General features: G+C 46.7%; 1 protein-coding gene across 2 annotated transcripts in view; it reads left to right on the forward strand.

Moving 5' to 3' along the window:
* CCDC9B (coiled-coil domain containing 9B) overlaps positions 1–21,641 on the forward strand; it is a 168,255-nt gene that overhangs the window by 53,455 nt on the left and 93,159 nt on the right. Inside the window, exon 1 of one of the 2 annotated variants that reach the window (XM_038408032.2) lies at positions 10,564–10,798. The exons of the other annotated variant lie outside the window; for it this stretch is intronic. Coding sequence (XP_038263960.1) covers positions 10,787–10,798 — 12 coding nt within the window. The 5' untranslated portion in view covers positions 10,564–10,786. Of the gene's footprint in view, positions 1–10,563; positions 10,799–21,641 lie in introns of those variants that run through there. 2 annotated transcript variants of the gene reach the window in all.

The raw sequence follows: 21,641 nt of genomic DNA on the forward strand, positions 1-21,641 counted from the left end.
AATACTAAGCCAAAATGCTCTGCCGCAAAGCATGCTGTTGGTAGGGCAGCAGGCACTGCCATCCTGTCGGCCAGGACCCAGCCAGTTCTTCAGACCTTGGGCAATAAAGGCTACTGAAAACACCAGCAACTCCTCCTTGCTGTACCCCCACAGCAATACTCTCAGGTGCCACTCCCTTCACAGAGCCAAGCTCTGGGCACAGGGAACAGTTGCACCTGGGAGCCCAGCTCTTTTGAGCCTTCCAACACCACATGTAACTTCAAGCCACACCACTCAACCCCAGAAGTACCCATGAACAAGAAGGGGCAGAGTCCCCCTATATTTTTGTTCTGCACTGTTGCACTTTCAGTCGTGGCTTCACTGTTGTTTTAATTAAAGGTTTCTTTACCATTGTTAGTTAATAGATTCTTTTTAAAATGTATTGTTTCATACTAAAAATTGTTTTGTTATTGGTTCAATTGAAACTCTTTTTTGTTTGTTACATAATTGCTGTTTAATAACAAAGTGATAAAAATTCATTCCTAATGAGTCAGCACTGCATTAAACACAGAAAACCCTTAAAAGTGAAATAAATCATAGGGTTTCACAAAAATATGTAAGCAGAGACACACAGTAAATGAAGCATTACCACAACGTTCCACTTCCACCACCCAGAAACCAGAGTGCCCCGTTCACATTCCATCCCAGCCTCATCCCCTGCCCTAGGTTAACACTGGATGGACAGCTGCACATTTTCAGGCCTGAGACTCCAAATAAGAATAATAGGCATCCCTGGCAATATTGTCCTGGCTGTTTCCATTTTCTGTGGGATGCGTTGCTGGCTGCTTGAACTTCTGAGCTTGTGTCTGCCCCTCAGCCTCCCACCCAGCAATTTGGGCTTTCTTCCTTACTCTCACAAATATTGTGCAGAATTAAGCTATAATAGTTGGAATGACGTTTTTTTTTTCTGCTGCTTGCAACCTATTCTATAAACAGCATCACCTTCCTTTCTAACAGCCAAATGCACACTCCACTATCATTGTGCAATTGCTGAGACGGTAGCTAAAAATGACCTTCCTTCTGCCCAACCAGCCTGTGAATGGCTTCATTAACCAGGGAAGCAGAAGATAAGCCAGGTCTCCCAGGATAATCGGAGCAACCTCCACACCTTTAATGTCTGGAGTGATCATGGGGGCAAACAGTCCTTTCTCCATGAATCACAGGTTTCAGAGTAGCAGCCGTGTTAGTCTGTATTCACAAAAAGAAAAGGAGTACTTGTGGCACCTTAGAGACTAACAAATTTATTAGAGCATAAGCTTTCGTGAGCTACAGCTCACTTCATCGGATGCATTTGGTGGAAAAAACAGAGGAGAGATTTATATACACACACACAGAGAACATGACAGATTTCCACTCTATACGGCTAAATTCAGTGCCTTGCATAATCACAGGTTTCAGAGTAGCAGCCATGTTAGTCTGTATTCGCAAAAAGAAAAGGAGTACTTGTGGCACCTTAGAGACTAACCAGAACTGAGTCCCAAAAGATCCTAGCATTGTGGGCCCTTCCAGGCTACTCTGAATTTATGTCCATAAACTTGCCATAGTTGTCAACCAGCCCTTGGAGCACCATGGAGAAATACCCCTTTCTGTTTATAAATTCTGTGACTTAGGGAAGGGGCAAATTATAGGCACATGCCCAGTACAGTTTGAGAACCCCATGCTTGCAAAACCATCAATAATCTCCTTTTAACCCAGTATCACAGTACCTTTTCCATGGCATGACCCACCTGCATGACAACAGCTCCGACAGTTGATCTCCCTACACTAGATTGGCTGGATACAACCAATAGCATGCAAGGGTGGCCAACTTCCAGATGACAATGGCGACCCACTTGTCCATGGACATGGAGTACTGCATGTTGGTACACTGCTGCTGCAGCTCCAGGGTCAGTTCAGCACAGATCTCAAAAAAGGTTGTATTCCTCAGCCTGAAATTCTCTCACCACTGCTGGTCATCTGAGGTCTGCAGAACAATCCTTTCCCACCAATCCATGCTGGTTTCCTGATCCCAGAAATGGTCCTGCACAATGTGTAGCTTATCCAGGATTCGGTCCCTGGCATCCACCACACGGTAAACTCCTCTTCATTTTCCTCATCCCGCTTTCTCCACTGCTGAATCTCCTCCTGCTGCCGCCACCACATCATCTGCTTGCATGGTGCAGTTTGGAGAGGCAGGAGGCATTGCCCCCCGCAAACTGCAAGCCTAGGGCAGGTGTGGAATTTGCCCCTCCTCCCCTATGTGCGGCCCCATTGGGCTGACTGGAGCAACCCCCTCCAAATATAAAAGTCAAACTACGCCTGTCTGTTTGGTGGTGCGATGGGTGAAGTCCAAAACCGAATTCAAGCAGTCTCTGTGTATTTGCGGTTGCCAGAATAGCAACCCAGACCATTATTGGATCCATGCCGGCCAAAAGCAAAGTAAAAATGGCGCCAGCCTGCCCAAAAGGAAAGTACAGGGTGGTGACAGTGCAAACATGGAATTTAAAAAAAAAATTGAATCTGCCTGGCTTCCCAAAAGTCATAATGGAAAACTCCCAGGATGCATACTGCTCAGCACCGAAGCAAAGGAGTCTGGGATACCCTCCAAGAATGCCATGCCCATAGCACACAGCAAGCTGACGCTGTGTACACTCAATTTGAATTGAAAGATGGAACCAGGCACTCTGTGTGTACACTCTTGGTGTGGCTTTCACACTGCGTGTTACCTGATGCGCAGCAAAAAACTTCAGGTTAAACCCCCCTTGTAGACAAACCCTTAGTGTTTCTCCAAAAGTGCTGAACACATTTTTTTTTCAATTAGTAAATCAGCCTTATGCACCTGCTAGAGCCTATTGCTGTCTGGGTCAAAATGTTAGCAAGGAAAATACATTGCATGGTTAGAGAAAGATATTATTTGACAATAGCAGTTGCAGTATGGCAGTGGCAGAACCCTAACTTCCTTCCCTAGCTAGTGCAGTCCTAGACTCTCAGACTCCGCTCTCGTTTTCCCCCATGTGTATCTTAGTGCCACCCAGCAACTGAGAGCTCCAGCTGACACAGGAGCTGTTGGAAGCAGCGTTGATGATGCAGTAGGCAGAGTGCTTTGCTGTGGATGTGGACCAGTACTCCTGCATGGAACTATGGGGGGACCTGACTGCTGAAGGTGCAGACTTAGGGATGTTGGATCAGACTTTGTGCTTTGTATCCCTGGAGGTGCAGCACAAATGGCACAGCCTGGGAGAGGGGCAAAAATAGATTAATGCCCCATTGGCACCTGTAGGATTCAGGGCTGTTCTGAGTGCTGGCCCAGCCCCTGGAATAAGTCAGAGCAGCTTCAGGTACTGCTCTAACTTTCAGTAGCAGCCCATGGACACTGCTCGGTAGTCACTTCCTTTTCCACCCTCAGTCACCTCCCAGCATGCCTGTGCACCAGCGGCTGTGTGACCAATCTACAGCCATCTATACCAGCCACTCACTGTTCTTTCACTGGGGTGTTCCTCAAGAACTGGTTAAGCACCTCAGCCACCAGAAAGGGGCCTCAACAGAGCCCAGAATCAGATCCAAGACATAAAATTGACCTCTTGTCCATTCATGTTCATTAAAGCTCTCCTGACACTTTTGATAAGAGCAGGAGTGTTAACTCTGGTGTCTCATCCAAATCCCACTTTGGAGAATTAGATTCTGCCTTCTGAAAAAACTGTTGCTGTTTCACAAAGACATAAGATTCACTTCCAGACTTAAACAGCTATATAGAGTTGTTGTGTGCTGTTAAACAGCTGCCACATTTTGCTTTACAGGGTATTTCAGCCCTTGGTGAGGTGAAGGTCCCTGTGAACAGTTTGCAAACTGTTCTGGGGATCCTTTGGGATGAAAGCGTCTATCAAAATGTCAGCAGTTACTAAGGTAGTTCTCTGTGTAAACACAAGCATTTGAGTCATCTTCAGTTTCTCTCATTCAGTCATCTCAGTGTCTTCAGCCAGATGGCTCGCAGGGCACCCATGGCTTCCTACCTCCTTTCCCCAACAGTGTCTTGTGCAACCCCTGCAGATCCCTCCATTTGCTCTCCTGCTTATGAAGCCTCATTTCAAAGGCACCATCCTCCTTGCTGTGGACTGCAGGAGATTCCCTTTCTCATCCATAAGGTTTGCCACTGGGCAATATGAAGCAATCCTTCCCCCAAAGCACTGTCACTAAGTCACTCTGCCAGCTCCACTCTGGTTTGGGCTCTGATCCAAGATAGTTATGATGACTCTGCACAGACTATGAGCCTGATCCAAAGCCCATTGAAATCAATGGTAGTCTTTCCATTGACTTCAATGGGTTTTGGACCATGCTCCAAGTGAGCATAAGACAATAACACACTGTGACCTAATCGCGTCTGTGTCTTTGTGATGCAGTGAACCACTCAACAACATGCGTGTGAGGAAGTTGTTGGAGAGGAATAGGATGTTAGTGCTGGGGCTCTCCATCAAAGGACGCAAGCGCCTTTTATCTATGACCTGTCATATGGAGATATTGTGGACACCAAAACAATGCCTGTGTTTCTTTCTCTTGTTAGCCTACAAGGACTTCAGCCAGGGCAAGATCTTTTAGAGGGAGAGAGAGAGGACAGGCTGACTATGCTAAGGGAGAGCAGAGCAGGACCAGGACAAGACAGACAGCTGCAGCGGCACAGGAGCCAGCAAACAGAGCTGTAAACAGGGGAGTTTGAGTGGGAGTTTGTAAGGGGAGTTTGTAGTGTGGTGCTTGTTTGGGGTTTGTTTTTGCTGTGGGGGGGTGGTCTTTTTGGTGTGACTTGTGTTTCCCAGATTAACAGGACTTAGGTGGGAAGGCAATGACAGATACGGAGGCAGCTGTGGGAGTGATTCCTTTAGTGGAAGACACATTGAGGATGACTGGATGTGGAAGCTGTGGTATGTACATGATCCTGGAGGAGAGACCTGGTAAGAGTCTTTTCTGCATGAAATGCCGTCTGATAGAGCTGATGGAGGAAAAGATCCGAGGTTTGGAGATGCAGGTGGAAAGTCTGGTTGAGTTTAGGAAGGGGTTTGAGCAGATGATGGAGCAAAGATATGAGGTATCTGAAGGGAAAAGCTCAGACTCACAGATGGAAGCAGGGCTGGAGAATTTTGAGGGGAGACTGGGTGAGGAAAGTGGTCAGTGGAAGCATGTGACTAAAAGGACCAGGCAGAGGAAAAGACGGGCTAGTGAAGGAGAAATAGAGCTTAGGAACAGGTTTGCAGAGTTGGAAAATGAAGAAGGGGCTCAGCAGGTACTTGTTGAAGGTGGAAGGGTAAGGAAGAAGAGAAGAGAGGTAGTCCTATAGGAAAAACGGAAGAGTCAAGGGAGACTACACCAAATATGAGCCCAAGGAGGATACAGGATGGGTTGAAGAGGATTATAAGGGAAAATAAGAATGGAAAGAACTTGCAGCCAGAGGGAACAGAGGAGAGACTGGAGAATAGCACCGTCACCAGGAAAAGGCAGGTCTATGTGATAGGGGACTCTATATTGAGAAGAATAGACAGGCCTGTAACTAGAGCTGATCCAGAGAATAGAAGGGTGTGCTGTCTTCCGGGTGCTAAGATACGGGATGTAGACCTGAGGTTGAAAAGGATCCTAAAGGGAGCGGAAAAGAATCCTCTAATTATCCTTCATGTGGGAACAAATGATACGGCTAGATTCTCGCTGGAAAGTATTAAGGGAGACTATGCTAGGCTGGGGAAGACGCTTAAGGAAATTGAGGCTCAGGTGATCTTTAGCGGGATCCTTCCTGTTCCTAGAGAAGGGCAACAAAGGTGTGACAAGATTATGACTGTCAACAGATGGCTTAGGCAGTGGTGCTATAAGGAGGGCTTTGGGATGTATGGCCACTGGGAGGCATTCACAGACAGAGGACAGTTCTCTCGGGATGGACTTCATCTGAGTAGGGAAGGAAATAGACTTCTAGGATCAAGACTGGAACAACTGATAAAGAGAGCTTTAAACTAGGAATTTGGGGGAGATGATTGGGAGATGTCCAGGTAATCTCCATGCCAGATTTTAGCATTGAGAGGGAAGAAGATGAAATAAGAAAGGATACAGCTGTGGGTAGGAGAAAGTATATAAGGAGTGAGGACGGTGTGGATACTAGTCTAATAGGTTATGCTGGCTGTAGAATGACTGTGCCTAATAGGGTACAAAATGTGAGCGAGGCCAAACAGCAAAAATTAAGATGTTTGTACACCAATGCGAGGAGCCTAGGTAACAAAATGGAGGAACTAGAGCTACTGGTGCAGGAAGTGAAACCAGATATTATAGGGATAACAGAAACATGGTGGAATAGTAGTCATGACTGGACTACAGGTATTGAAGGGTATGTGCTGTATAGGAAAGACAGAAACAAAGGTAAAGGTGGTGGAGTAGCATTGTATATCAATGATGAGGTAGAATGTAAAGAAATTAGAAGCGAAGCAATGGATAAGACAGAGTCCGTCTGGGCAAAAATTACATTGGGGAAGATAACTAGTAAAGCCTCTCCTACGACAGTGCTTGGGGTGTGCTATAGACCTCCGGAATCTAATTTGGATATGGATAGAGCCCTTTTTAATGTTTTTAATAAAGTAAATACTAATGGAAACTGCGTGATCATGGGAGACTTTAACTTCCCAGATATAGACTGGAGGACCAGTGCTAGTAATAATAATAGGGCTCAGATTTTCCTAGATGCGATAGCTGATGGATTCCTTCATCAAGTAGTTGCTGAACCGACTAAAGGGGATGCCATTTTAGATTTAATTTTGGTGAGTAGCGAGGACCTCATAGAAGAAATGGTTGTAGGGGACAATCTTGGCTCAAGTGATCATGAGCTAATTCAGTTCAAACTAAATGGAAGGATTAACAAAAATAAATCTGCAACTAGTGTTTTTGATTTCAAAAGGTCTGACTTTCAAAAATTAAGGAAATTAGTTAGGGAAGTGGCTTGGACTGAAGAACTTATGGATCTAAAGGTAGAGGAGGCCTGGGATTACTTTAAATCAAAGCTACAGAAGCTATCGGAAGCCTGTATCCCAAGAAAGGGGAAAAAATTCATAGGAAGGAGTTGTAGACCAAGCTGGACGAGCAAGCATCTTAGAGAGGTGATTAAGAAGAAGCAGAAAGCATACAGGGAGTGGAAAATGGGAGGGATCAGCAAGGAAAGCTACCTAATTGAGGTCAGAACATGTAGGGATAAAGTGAGACAGGCTAAAAGTCGAGTTGAGTTGGACCTTGCAAAGGGAATTAAAACCAATAGTAAAAGGTTCTATAGCCATATAAATAAGAAGAAAACTAAGAAAGAAGAAGTGGGGCCGCTAAACACTGAGGATGGAGTGGAGGTTAAAGATAATCTAGGCATGGCCCAATATCTAAACAAATACTTTGCCTCAGTCTTTAATAAGGCTAAAGAGGATCTTAGGGATAATGGTAGCATGACAAATGGGAATGAGGATATGGAGGTAGATATTACCATATCTAAGGTAGAAGCGAAACTGAAACAGCTTAATGGGACTAAATAGGGGGGCCCAGATAATCTTCATCCAAGAATATTAAAGGAATTGGCACCTGAAATTGCAAGCCCATTAGCAAGAATTTTTAATGAATCTGTAAACTCAGGAGTAGTACCAAATGATTGGAGAATTGCTAATATAGTTCCAATTTTTAAGAAAGGAAAAAAAAAGTGATCCGGGTAACTACAGGCCAGCTAGTTTGACATCTGTAGTATGCAAGGTCCTGGAAAAATTTTTGAAGGAGAAATTAGTTAAGGACATTGAAGTCAATGGTAAATGGGACAAAATACAACATGGTTTTACAAAAGGTAGATCGTGCCAAACCAACCTAATCTCCTTTTTTGAAAAAGTAACAGATTTTTTAGGTTTCAGAGTAGCAGCCGTGTTAGTCTGTATTCGCAAAAAGAAAAGGAGTACCCGTGGCACCTTAGAGACTAACAAATTTATTAGAGCATAAGCTTTCGTGAGCTACAGCTCACTTCATCGGATGCATTTGGTGGAAAAAGCAGAGGAGAGATTTATATACACACACACACACACAGAGAACAGAGATTTTTTAGATAAAGTAAATGCAGTGGATCTAATTTACCTAGATTTCAGTAAGGCATTTGATACCGTGCCACATGGGGAATTATTAGTTAAATTGGAGAAGATGGGGATCAATATGAACATCAAAAGGTGGATAAGGAATTGGTTAAAGGGGAGACTGCAATGGGTCCTACTGAAAGGCGAACTGTCAGGTTGGAGGGAGGTTACCAGTGGAGTTCCTCAGGGATCGGTTTTGGGACCAATCTTATTTAATCTTTTTATTACTGACCTTGGCACAAAAAGTGGGAGTGTGCTAATAAAGTTTGCAGATGATACAAAGCTGGGAGGTATTGCCAATTCAGAGAAGGATTGGGATATTATACAGGAGGATCTGGATGACCTTGTAAACTGGAGTAATAGTAATAGGATGAAATTTAAAAGTGTAAGGTTATGCATTTAGGGATTAATAACAAGAATTTTAGTTATAAGTTGGGGACGCATCAATTAGAAGTAACGGAAGAGGAGAAGGACCTTGGAGTATTGGTTGATCATAGGATGACTATGAACTGCCAATGTGATATGGCTGTGAAAAAAGCTAATGCGGTTTTGGGATGCATCAGGAGAGGCATTTCCAGTAGGGATAAGGAGGTTTTAGTACCATTATACAAGGCACTGATGAGACCTCACCTAGAATACTGTGTGCAGTTCTGGTCTCCATGTTTAAAAAGGATGAATTCAGACTGGAGCAGGTACAAAGAAGGGCTACTAGGATGATCCGAGGAATGGAAAACTTGTCTTATGAAAGGAGACTTAAGGAGCTTGGCTTGTTTAGCCTAACTAAAAGAAGGTTGAGGGGAGATATGATTGCTCTCTATAAATATATCAGAGGGATAAATACAGGAGAGGGAGAGGAATTATTTCAGCTCAGCACCAAAGTGGACACAAGAACAAATGGGTATAAACTGGCCACCAGGAAGTTTAGACTTGAAATTAGACGAAGGTTTCTAACCATCAGAGGAGTGAAGTTTTGAAAGAGCCTTCCAAGGGAAGCAGTGGGGGCAAAAGATCTATCTGGTTTTAAGATTCTACTCGATAAGTTTATGGAGGAGATGGTATGATGGGATAACGTGATTTTGGTAAGTAATTGATCTTTAAATATTCAGGGTAAATAGGACTAATCCTCTGAGATGGGATATTAGATGGATGGGTTACCCAGGAAAGAATTTTCTGTAGTATCTGGCTGGTGAATCTTGCCCATGTGCTAAGGGTTTAGCTGATCGCCATATTTGGGGTCGGGAAGGAATTTTCCTCCAGGGCAGATTGGAGAGGCCCTGGAGGTTTTTCGCCTTCCTCTGTAGCATGGGGCATGGGTGACTTGAGGGAGGCTTCTCTGCTCCTTGAAGTCTTTAAACCATGATTTGAGGACTTCAATAGCTCAGACATAGGTGAGGTTTTTCGTAGGAGTGGGTGGGTGAGATTCTGTGGCCTGCACTGTGCAGGAGGTCGGACTAGATGATCAGAATGATCCCTTCTGACCTTAGTATCTATGAATCTATGAATCTATAAGAAGCTGAAATAATATTTTCAGCATAGGCGAACAAGAATGGGGATGAGGGGAGACCTCCTAAGTATCGACATGAGGGTGTCTGTAATGGAAGAGTTGGGTCAGAGCACAAATGCACTGTGTCCATCCACCTGCTACTGCCAATATGTGAGTTGGGAAGTGGCAAACCTTTTCCATCATTATCACAATGCCTCCGACCTTTTCTCCATGTTTCCCAGGGAGGTCACTTTGAGGATGCTAATAAATTAAAACAACTATTCCCATCAAGAGAAAATATGCTCAGGTAAGATTCGTGCCTTTGCTCTCCCCTATCTCTTCTATCTTCTTAGTAGCTTATCTTAAGAGGCAGTCAAATTATTAATTGCTAAGAATATGCCTAGCAAATGTAGGCCTTTTGCTGCTTGCAAATCATTTAGGAACCAATCCTGATTTCAGCAAATGTATTAGTTATTTATGACTATTCGCTGGATTGTTTGGATGAACAGTTTTCACCCTGTGGTTTGCTCGAGAACCATTCATCTTAGCTGTTTCCTATTCGTTATTCATGCTGTATGCTTGGCCACATACGCCACATGGTATTGTCTCTGCTACCTGGTTAGATGAATGAAGCATTTAAACAGGAAAATATCAAAAAGCAAATACAGAATAAGGTGCTTCTGATACAAGTTTTCAGATGAAGGGTCGTTCATGCTAGAATTGATGAAACACTCAGGATCCAAGAACATTTTCATGAATACTGCCAGGCTGCCAGTCATCCAAATAGCCATGCAAACCAAATAACATGACCACTGTGAACAGCCGCGGAGTGAAGTCAGGCTGTTTGCAAATCCATTTTTCACTGTTCGCCACGGTTTACACTTTCCCATTTGGGGTTCTGGCATCAGTGAGTTAAAGGAAGTCATGGGGGGGAAGGGGAGTGTTTCTTTTAAAAAAGAGAGTGAGATCGAGAGGAGGACACAGGCACTCAAATACCCTGTCTGTGCTTGGTATATTAGGCAGCCCGTGCTCTTGGCTGGGAGCCCAGACGAGGCTTTTGTAATCAAAACATGATCTTCTATGCTGTGCAACCAGTGCTGAGAAAGGCCGTCTGATGACTCTCCTCTTTTAGCTCTGCTTTGGAATCCACCAGGCTTCACCGCCGAGGTCCAAAATGCAGCGATCTGTGAGTGCTGCCTTTGTTGTTACTGGGAGGGGAGTGGGGGGATTCGTTTCTCTTTAAAAAAAAAAAAAGCCAAGAAGTGACTTGTGCTCACTCTCATTTTGTTGTTGTTGTTTTGGGGGGTTGTTTGTTGCCAACAGCTGTGTATCTAAAATGATCTGAGATGTGTGGGAAGGAGGGGAGTGGATTTCATATGCCGGATTTCATGTACCGATCACAGGGGCAGTTTGCAGTCACTGGCTTAGGATGTTGTTCTTATCCAGAAGGGTGGGAGCATTGGGAGGAAAAAACCCATAAAGCCAGGTAATGCTGGACGTTATTGATCCTGGTACTGGGAATCGGGGGGCTTTCAGCTACAGCTGAAAAGTCAGATCAGAGGCAGAGAATATTTCTTAGAGAGCTTGTGCACTGGATTTCATAGAGAAATGCTAGTTTAGGGGCCTGTCCCTCTCTCCTTTTCCCTTCCCCCACATTCTCTCTCTCTCTCTCACCGTCACTCCCTTCTGAGCTCTCTCACTTCAGAAACGGCTGATTGTGAAAGTCTGCAGGGAAAGATGTACACAGAAAGATGATTCCTGAGACAAGAGGTGCTCACAAGCACTGATGAGTTGCATAATGGGAGTGTGTGTTAGGAGTGGGGCGGACAGAATGAGACATTGCCATGTAACTGAAGCACATTGCCTCTTGCTTCCCTCGCCGCCTTTTGTTACATTTTCATTTTTAATAGAAAGAGGTCTTTCTTTACAGTGCTCGCTCTCTGTCTCTGAGGCATCAGGCTCTGCTTTCTGATTCATAGTACACTGCACACTTGCTCTGCCAAACCCATTTATAACTCCCTGCTCTAGACACTGTGACATACGGGTGCCTTGGTTCCCCGGAAGAGCTTTATTCCGGGTAGGGTGAAGTGTAGCCACTTTTCATCCTAAGTGGCAGCGCAGCCAGCATTCTTTCCAGTAGCTCAGGAATGGGCACATACCCTTGTTATCGACTGGCTCAGACCAGCAGCTAGTAAGAAAATGCTGACCACGCTTGGATGTACAATCAGTGCTCCCCAGAGAATCAATGTCAGGGCTCAAAATGCTGCTCTGCATTTCTGTGGACAAGTTGTTTTTGTTCGGTTGCTATGTTTTTTCTGAGTGGGGTGGGTGTGGATTTCCATTTACTTCCCCCAAGTATTTTGATGAAACTGAGCACCCCTCCCCATCACCCAAAAATAGGCTGAATAGCAGCAAAACTTTTCTGGCAGGAACATCTATCAGACTGGAATAATCTCCCTAGGGAAATGGTGGAAGCCCCATTGCTAGATTCATTTCAAACTGGACAAAACACCGACAAATATACAATAGGGAACAATCTTGCACAACCAGGGAAGGAACTAGATGACCTAACTGGTCTTTTGCAGTTCTGATTTGCCTTCTAAAAAAATCTGAGTTTGCAATGGCTTTCCTGGAATGCGGCTCTGCTGTTCTCCATTTACGTGAATTTAAAAGTTAAAGGTGTATATTTCAAGGCACACAATACACTGATCCCACCCTGAAAAAGGCAACATGCCCACCACTCTGCAAACACATAGGCTACCCACCCAGTACACTCAGAACAGAGAGTCTGTTGTGGGCGACACTGAATTCAGATTAACCAGTCTTGCAAAATTGCTATAAAATGTACCTTCCTAGGTGCAAAATCTGCTCACCTGCCACTGGATGATTGATGATAATGAAGAAAGAATATTTCATTCACCTGCAAAAATAAAAAACAATAAAAAACAGCCCATTCGGAAAATTTTGCAGGACTGGCTTGCAAATTGTGGGTCTTTATGAAGGACTGTTACAGCATCATTGAAAAAGTATGACTGTTACTGATGGACTTCATGTTCAATCTTGACATGAATGAAAATATGTTGAAACAGAATGGGAGGTACTTTTTAGCAAACCAGTTTAGCTATCTTTTCCCTCACTGGTTTCTGACTAGGGCCACATTCTCTCCTGTTCCTTTTGATCCTATCATATCTTACAGCTTAGGTCCTGACCATGCAATGAGCTCTATGCAGTCAGATCTCTGTGCCCACAGGGGAGCCCATTAATGCCAATGAGGCTCTGTTTGGGGTCAAGGGATCTGCCTGCATGGAGCTCATTGCAGGATCAGGGCCTAAGCATGACTCGGTCAGTACTAGGATGGGAGATCTCCAAGGAACACTTACACACTGCAAGAAGTGGTACTGGTTACCTAGTTGGCATCCTTCCCCAGTGTGATATTAAAAAAAATTGTGGTCCTGCCAACCACTAGTTCCTAAAGATCTCATGGCACTTTTTTAAGAGCAGTGATATTAAATTCTGACCAAATTCAAGTTTGGTAATTATTATTACTTACTGTTTTGTATTACCACAGTATTTGGGGTCCGTAGTGCTAGGTGCTGCACCAACCCAAAACGGAAAGACAGTCGCTGCCCCAGAGAGCTTACAACCCAAATATTCTATTTGATCTGATCTGTCACGATGCTTATATGGTGCCCTTCTCCTTGGTATCTGAATACCTCTCCTAATTATCTAAGGTTCTCCCTGCACTTTCAAATGGGCCTGATGTTCCTCTTCACTTTTGTGATGCTTTGGGGGCTCACCCAGACCAGTAAAGGATTGTCTCACCACCTGCCCTGTAACCCTGGGTGCTTCTGTGCTGTGCAGCTTTGGCTCAGAGTCCTGACACCAGCAGCCTCCTCCCAGCACAATGGCCTGACCCTGACTCCCACCAGCCTGGTTACTCTGCCCCTCCAGTCCTCAGGCTCCCCAAAACTGTCTCCCCTGGAGTGTCTAGTCCCTCTCACTGCACCCTCACGGAAATGATCAAGTTTGCTGCTCCCAGAAAGAGAAAATACACAGCAGGCTGTTAGCTTCACTGGGGTTTACACTCCCTCCACTTTAATGCACAGCACTGAGTTGGTTTATAGTAAACGTGAAACAAATTTATTAACGAAAGGACATAGGCTTAAGTGACATCAGGTACACGGAATCAGGACAGAAAGGATTACAAATAAACAAGAGTTAAAATATGCTTCTAAGATTACAGTCTAACTTAACAAACTAGCATGAGCAGCGCGTGAATCGCCCCTTGGGGAAGGCTAGCCCCTGCTTCGCCCCTTCGGCCAGAGGCCCTTCCCCTCCCCTACCAGATCCCAGAGCCCCCCCAACACGGCTGCCGGCCTTTTCACTCCAGCCCCGGGCTGCCTGAGCACCCCCAACACGAGATCACTGGGTGGGTGGTGTGGTCCCAACCTCAGCACTCCCAGCCCCGAAGCACCAGGTGGGAGGCCCAACCCCAGCCCTCTCACCCTGGCCCCAGTGCCCTCAGCACTCCCAGAACGCCGGGCAGGCTGCACAGCCCCAGCACCCCCAGACCTGGTGTGCCGGGTGGCACAAGCACCGGCCCCAGCTGCCCCAAGTCCCAGCCACAGGCTGCCCTAGCCCCAGGCAGGGGGAAGAGCAGGAAGCCGGAGGGGACCTGGGGGCAAAGCGTGAATGGGGGCATGCTAGGATGTTTGGGGACACTTAGCCTCCCCGGGCCTATGATACTTGCCGCCCTTACAAACTAGAATCTTTTCCAGCATGGTGGCCAGTCTTTGGCTGAGATCCAACACAGAGCCCATGACACTCAGCTTTTTTGTCTCCTTGGGTGAAGGATAACCCAAAGTCCTTTTCCAGGTCCATATATTCCCCCAAAGTTCATTGTCCTGGTATCAAGAGCCAGGAAGGTCTCCTGGGGGATTCAGTGTCCTGCCATCTTCATCAAAGTGTCCCCTCATGGTGAGTTCCCATGTGATGTTTCCTGCTGCAATTTTACAACGCAGATGAAGTTTTCCCCACTGCCTGCGAACTGATTGCTTTGTTTACTGATGATGTATCCCATTGGTCCATGGCTAGCAAGGTAAAAAGAGGAAATTCACAACCCTATGTCTAAGGGCATGTCTACACTACAAACTTTTGTTGACTCAACTTATGTCAGCATAAAGCTGCTGCAGTTAGCGTATCACTTGTGTGCATGCATAATTGGTTCCTTGCATCAGCGCTGCACGTACTCCCCAGGAGTCAGAGTAGCAGCCATGTTAGTCTGTATTCACAAAAAGAAAAGGAGTACTTGTGGCACCATAGAGACTAACAAATTTATTTGAGCATAAGCTTTCGTGAGCTACAGCTCACTTCATCGGATGCAGGAGTGTTTGTTTCAGTCACCATGGGTCGGTATCCCAGTGTGCAACTCATCACAGTCCAGTGCACTGTCTGTTGGGAAGTTCTGGCAATGCATGATGGGGCAGAAATGAGTTGTGTAGGGGTGACTGGGACTGCAGGGTCAAGTTCCCATCATGCAGTTTTCTTCCCCCTATAATGCCATCGCTGTCCCAGAATTTTTGCACCTATTTTGAAAATTCCACAAACTCATGTGGGACTTGTTGCTGTCTGCCATTCCTGACAGGAGCCCACACAGCTCTGCACTACTGTCACAGGACACACGCTCCTCCGGTATTTGCAGAGCCAGAAGAGCTGCAGGGAACACAATGATTTCCTGTAGGTCAGGTTGCTGTGGGACATCGCGAGAACCAATTCAATGTTGTTGTTGGCATTCCCGGAGCAGCTGCAAATGGTGGAGCACTGCTTCTGGGCCTGAGAAATGAGCACTGACTGATGGGATTGCATCGTAATGCAGGCGTGGGATGACAAGCAATGGCTGCAGAACTTTAGGATGCTCAAGACCCCATTCCTGGATCTGTGTGCTGAGTTCACCCCAGGACTCCAGCTCAGGGACATCGAAATGGAAGCTGCACTGGCAGTGGAGAAATGAGTGGCGATCACACTGTGAAAACGTGCAACACTGGATTGCTACAAAACAGTGGGAAAAATTATTTTGGAGTTGGAAAATCCACTGTGGGGGCCATTGTCATGTAAGTGTGTAGGGCCATTAATCATCTCCTGCTATGCAGGATTGTGACTCTTGGCAATGTGCAGGACATAGTGGATAGATTTGCAACTATGGAGTTCCTGAACTGCGGTGGAGCAATAGACATGGAGCACATCCTTATTATGGCACCAGACCACCTTGCCACAGAGTACATCAAACAGAAAGGGCTGCTTTTCTATGGTTATGCAAGCATTGGTGGGTCACGAGGGACACTTCACTGACATCAATGTGGGCTGGTCAGAGAAGGTGCGTGATACTCCCATCTTTAAGAACACAGGACTGTTCAGAAAGCTACAAGCTTTCTTGCCCAACTGGCAGATTATCATCGGCAATGCTGAAATGCCAATAGTGATCTTGGAGAACCCAGCCTACCCCTTACTCCCCTGGCTCATGAAGCTGTACACCAATCACCTCGACAGCACTAAGGAAAGACTCAGCTACCAGCTCAGTAAATGCAAAATGACAGTTGAATGCGCTTATGGTAGACTGAAGGGATGCTGACACTGTTTACTCACAAGATTTGGTCTCAGTGAGAAAACTATGCCAATGGTTATAGCTGCCTGATGTGTCCTGCATAATATCTGTGAGGGGAAAAAGTTGCCACTAGGGTGGAGGTGGAGCAGCTGTCTGCTGAGCTTGAATAACCAGATACAAGGGCTATCAGAAGAGCTCAATATGGAGCTATATGGCTCAGGGAGGCTTTGAAAGAGCACTTTAACAGTGAACCGCAGTAAGGGGTTATGGTGTACTGTGTTCTACCTGACCCTGCAGTTTCGGGGCCTGTTAGGAATTATATGAACCTTGCTGTACATTTATAACTATTACCCTGTTTGTCACAGATCCTGTGAGTTGTGTCAAAGTTTACAATCACAGGTGAATGGGGGCTTTCAGTACCACCAGCCATACAGCAGAATATGTTAGGAACCAATAAAGATGAATTATTTTAATTTTATTGAGTAACAAAAACATTTCAAATAATTTTGTGCAAGTTAAAAGCAAATACATTAGAACCTTAACAAATTTATGGAACAGAATTTAAAGAAGGGGAAGGAACATTCATGTCCATTTTAGCTACATATAAATCAACCATGGCTCTCACTGGTCAGTGTAAGAGAAGTTGTGGTTGTCAATGTGCCCTGGGGTGAAGTGGTGGGGTACAGAGGTGGCCCCCAATGCCATGTGGAATGTTGAGAGGGATGTAGGGAGTTTTCTATGAGTCTGCAGCATCTGTGTTTGCTACCAGAGAAGACCCATCTCCAACTCCAACTTCTCAGCTATTCTCCTTTCCACTCTTTCCTTCTCCACACAGTGTGCAATGCTCACCCCTCAGGCCCTCTGTTCAGTCTGATGCAACACTGGCTTGCAGGAACTTACTGAACATGTCAGTCCGAGTTCTCTTCTTTCTCCTTATCTGGCTCAAGATTTCCATGGGTGTAGAGGGGGAACCTCAAGGCCACAACAGCAGCAGCCTACAGATAAAATACAGAGAGTGATTGTCAGTATAGTCGCAATGGAAAGTGAAAGTTAAGATTCAGAAGTCCCTTCCCTTGCTCCCCTAAAGTTTTAAACACAACATACTTATTGAAACTTCTGCTTTGGAATGCTTGTGCACGGTGCCACTCACAGCACCAGCCATAAGTATGGTTCACCAGGGGTGAGAGAATTGAGGATGGAATTACTCGGTTGCATGAAATATGATAGGGCAATGGCACTGAATGCTCCACTATTTTCCAAAGGCGGTGCGGATTTTAGCTGAGATCTCACTCCTGACTTTAAGAAAAGCACAGACAGCAGAGCTGCTGCTGCTGCTGTCCTGAAAGCGCCCGGGCCCAAAGACTGCTAGCCTTTTTTACTGCAATGGTGCCTGCCGAAGTTATCAATGACTGGCGTGGGAAAGCGTCCTACCGCAGAGGGAGAAATAAGGCTGCCTTCCCTAGAAACCTTCAGCAGAGGATTGCAGAGTACCTCCATGGAAGTTTCATCGAGCTCAGACAGGAAGATTCAAGGGATGTCCCTGTGTACATAAACAAACTGCTCTGCATCCCGTTCCCCCCCACCAACTCTACAGGGAAATGACAAGCAGATAACAATTCTCCCTCTGTTGTACTTATACCTCTTCTAGTATGAGTAAATTAATGAAAAGTCACTAGATGTGTCCTGTTAATTTGGGGGTGCCATCAGTACATCATTGTACCTGGAAATAAATTTACACACTTACCCAAGGGTACTTCCCCTGCATTGGGCTCCCCCGGGCTCGACTGCCAGAACTGACTGCGGTGGAGTCTCAAACAGCTTCTGGCTTGAAGCATAGCGTGACCCCCGTTACGTGTCCCCCATCCTCCTCCTCCAGCACCTTCTCTTTGTTGATACCAGGGCCTGTGACACAAACCTAGCCCAACAATGGACCTGGTGGAAGGAGGAGTTTGAGCTGTTCACAGGCCTGGTCATGCAGGATGACACAGCAGGAAAGTAAAACTGTTGTTTGACCTCACTGGGGAACAAGGCAGAGAAGTCTGCAGCACTGTGAAACTCACCCCTGCCTCAAGTCTTACAATAGTACCGTTCTAGGAGCCCTGGGGGCATACTGCTCCCCAAAGCAGAATGAAACTGTGGCCTGACACAGGCTTTTCACTAAAGACCAGTCCAAAGGGGAGGGGAAAGATCCCTTATGTTACTGCTTTACACACACTGGCTGCTACATGCAATTCTGGGGACTTGAGAGTCGTCCTAATTCAAACCAGGGTAGTCTGTGGCACTTGGGATCACCGCCTGTGGGAGTGGCTGCTTCAGGAAGGCAATCTCACAGTAGACAAATGCTTAGACATGGGCTGCAGTGGAAATGTCAAGAGAAAGGATGAAAGCCCTAGGAGACACAAACATCCCCAGAAGCACATGCAGGGAGACAACAGCAAAGGAGATCAGGTAGTCAGTGGTCTGTACTCACAGTGAGATGAATTTATTGTGTGAGACAGCAGGAGAAGGTAAAGGACATGTGCCCCGCACAATGACAGCACTGCAAGGAATGTGGCAAGTTGAACCATTTTAGCCGTGTGCGCACAAGCAAAGGAAGGTCCCAGAAAGATTCAGTCAGACTTGTCCAAGAAGGGGATCATGGGTGGCGGGTGTCAAAGGCAGGGGAAGGCTCAGCCTACCCAAACTGCCTATGCGGCCTCACCCATACTCCCCCCACAGGCCCGCTCCTGCTTCCTGCCGTGGTCTGCTGAGGCTCTTGGCCTGGGCCCTGGGCCCCGGTCCAGTGGTGCTGGAACCAGGGGGGTCAGGGATCCATAGCCCTCCCACTTTTTGAAAGTGGACAGGTCTGGACTATCCACTTTTCACTAGGGCAGATCTCTTCCCCTCCTTTCTCCCTCCTTTCACAGGAGCCCGGGCAGCTGTGGGGAGCTGCGGCAGAACCTCCACCTGCCCGGGGTGGGGATGGGCTGAGAGCAGCCCCTGGCCCATGTCCCCACTCCTCGGGCTCCCCAGCCTCCCAGGGCAGGAGGAGGGTCCGTGACTCCATGCTAGCTCCCCACAACTGCCTGTGGGGGAGGGCCTCGGAGCTGCAGCCCAGCCATGGTAAGAGCCGTGCAGGCATTGCCCCAGGCACGTGGGGAGCCCAGGGGGCGGGGACATGGGCCAGGGGCTGCTCGGGCCCCTGCACCACAGGCCGGTGGAGGGTCCATGGCTCTTACTGTATCTGGGCTGTGGCTCCAAGGCCTACTCCTGGCTGGAACTGGGTTGGGGAGAGCTGCGCGGGCAGCTGTGGGGAGACTGGATCCCTCCACCTGCCCTGGGCGGGGGGCCTGGGACACGGGCAGGCGGCTGCCTTCATCTCCACCTTGGGCAGAGGCCCCCCGCATACTTTTGGGAGGTCTCCGGTGCCCTTGCCCCTGGCTGGGGCTAATGGGGGCCGGCCTGCAGCGAGGGACTCTGGGCAGCTGGAGCCAGTGCTCGTGCTGCCTGCCCACCAGCGATCTTAGGTGGGAGTGTGGGCCATGCTCAGCTGCCTGCCCGCCCACCACTCCAGGGCTTGGGCTGGGGACCACGCTGCCTCCCGCCCACCTGCCCGCCCGCCTTCTGGGCTCCAGCGGGAGAAAGGGGGAGGGTGGGGTAAGGCCCTGGGCAGATGGGGCAGGGTGACCAGGGGTGAGCCTCCCCAAGCCCGTGGTTCACCCTCCACCCATGAGGAGGATGGCGCCTCAGACAGTGTTGACATCTTGACTCTGTCCTTGAGTCCAAGAACATATCAGGTTCAGGCTTTTGGGAAGGAAATCAACAAGGGACACCACCAACCTCAGTGCAAGCAACAATGTTAACAGGGAAGTGCCCTGTGTGAGTTCAGCTGGATAGCGGGGCCTCCTGCAACGTGATTCCTCGGTGTGAATTGGACCCGAACACACACATTACAAAGAGCAAGCAGAATCTAATAATGTACAATGAGTTCATAATGAAGCTTGTAGGAAAATGTGACTGTGACCCTAAGAGAACCACACGGCCAGATGGCAAGAAGCTTCCTGGTATGTAACAATAAATCTCAGCTGGTCTAACTAGCTCAATACATTTCACGCATTGTTGTCATGATATCCACATAAGAGGTGTCGTAATATATCATTTGAAAACTAATAATATGCTGGTCGTTAATATCGCTGTGAAATGTATGTAACAACACTGTATGTGAAATTGTGGATTCTCTCTGATATTGTGTTTTGGAGTCTGTAAACAGACAAAGGAGAAAAAACAGGGTTTTTTCCAGACAAAGGAGGAAGCCAAACACCTCTTTGGTTCAGTTCCAAATCAAGCCAGGTGTAACCAGAGGCAGGGACAGTGTGCTATTCATTTGCATCAGATATTTCAGGAAAATAATTTGCCTTGTAAATCACAGAAGACTGCAAAATTAACATGGCGTGGGCTCCATGGTGAACATAGAAAACTGAGCTTTCTGATTTTGATGGCAAAAATAAATTTTGGGGATGTATAGAAAATGCTGGAAAAATTTGGGGATCCATTGCCTGAGAGAACAAAGAAGCCAGCACTTTGTATCTACGAAAGATGGGTCCTCCCGCTAAAACAGGCTGGAGAACTTGGTGTGAGTAGGAAACTAGGTTAGGCAAAGCTGTATCTTGCTGGAATTAAGTTGTAGGCACTAGAAAGTGGGTTATTTCTGTTTTGTTTGTTTGTAACCCTTTCATATCTCTTCCATTCTTGCTTGAAAGTACTTAAATCTGTTAAACTTATTCATATGTTTATTGCAAACTATATCAGTGTTGTGTATTAAGGTGGAGTGTATCACCCCAGCTGAGCTAACAAGCTGTTGTGAGTACTATCTCTCTGAAGCCAGTGAACTTGGTATTACCTCCATGAGTGTCCAATAAGAGGAACTGGAAACTGCAGGGGAGATGGTTATGCGGAGACTCGGGATTGGAAGTGGGGTCTTGGGGTCCCCCTGCAAGGAATAACTGGGCTGGTGGAAGCTGAGGGAGAGACCTTTGTGCTGTGGCAGGCTGCTGGTGTCAGGGCTCTGAACCAAAGCTGCATAGCCTAAAGGCTCCCACGGTTACAAGGCAGGCAGTTACACAACCCGTTACTAGTCTGGGTGAGCTGCCAAAGTGTCATAGTGACCTCACTGTAACTAACCTGAAGAGTAACAGACGGTACCAACTGAAGTTTGTGGTGATGGACGGTAAGTGCCACAAACTTCTCTTGGAGAATAGAGCCATGGATGCAGCAGCAGAATTTAATAGCTGCAGTGCAAGAAGTAAACGGAGGAGTCCCATGGACCATGGAGACAGTTTCAAAAGTATATGGGAATGTTTTCAAAGGCAACAGATGCCTGGAAGGAAAGCTGTGACTGGAAGCAGACCCCACAGTGGAACCTGTGTGCTTACGACAGAGGAAAGTTCCA

The sequence above is a fragment of the Dermochelys coriacea genome, chromosome 6 (assembly GCF_009764565.3).
Source record: "Dermochelys coriacea isolate rDerCor1 chromosome 6, rDerCor1.pri.v4, whole genome shotgun sequence".
Classification (NCBI taxonomy): Eukaryota; Metazoa; Chordata; order Testudines; family Dermochelyidae; genus Dermochelys; species Dermochelys coriacea.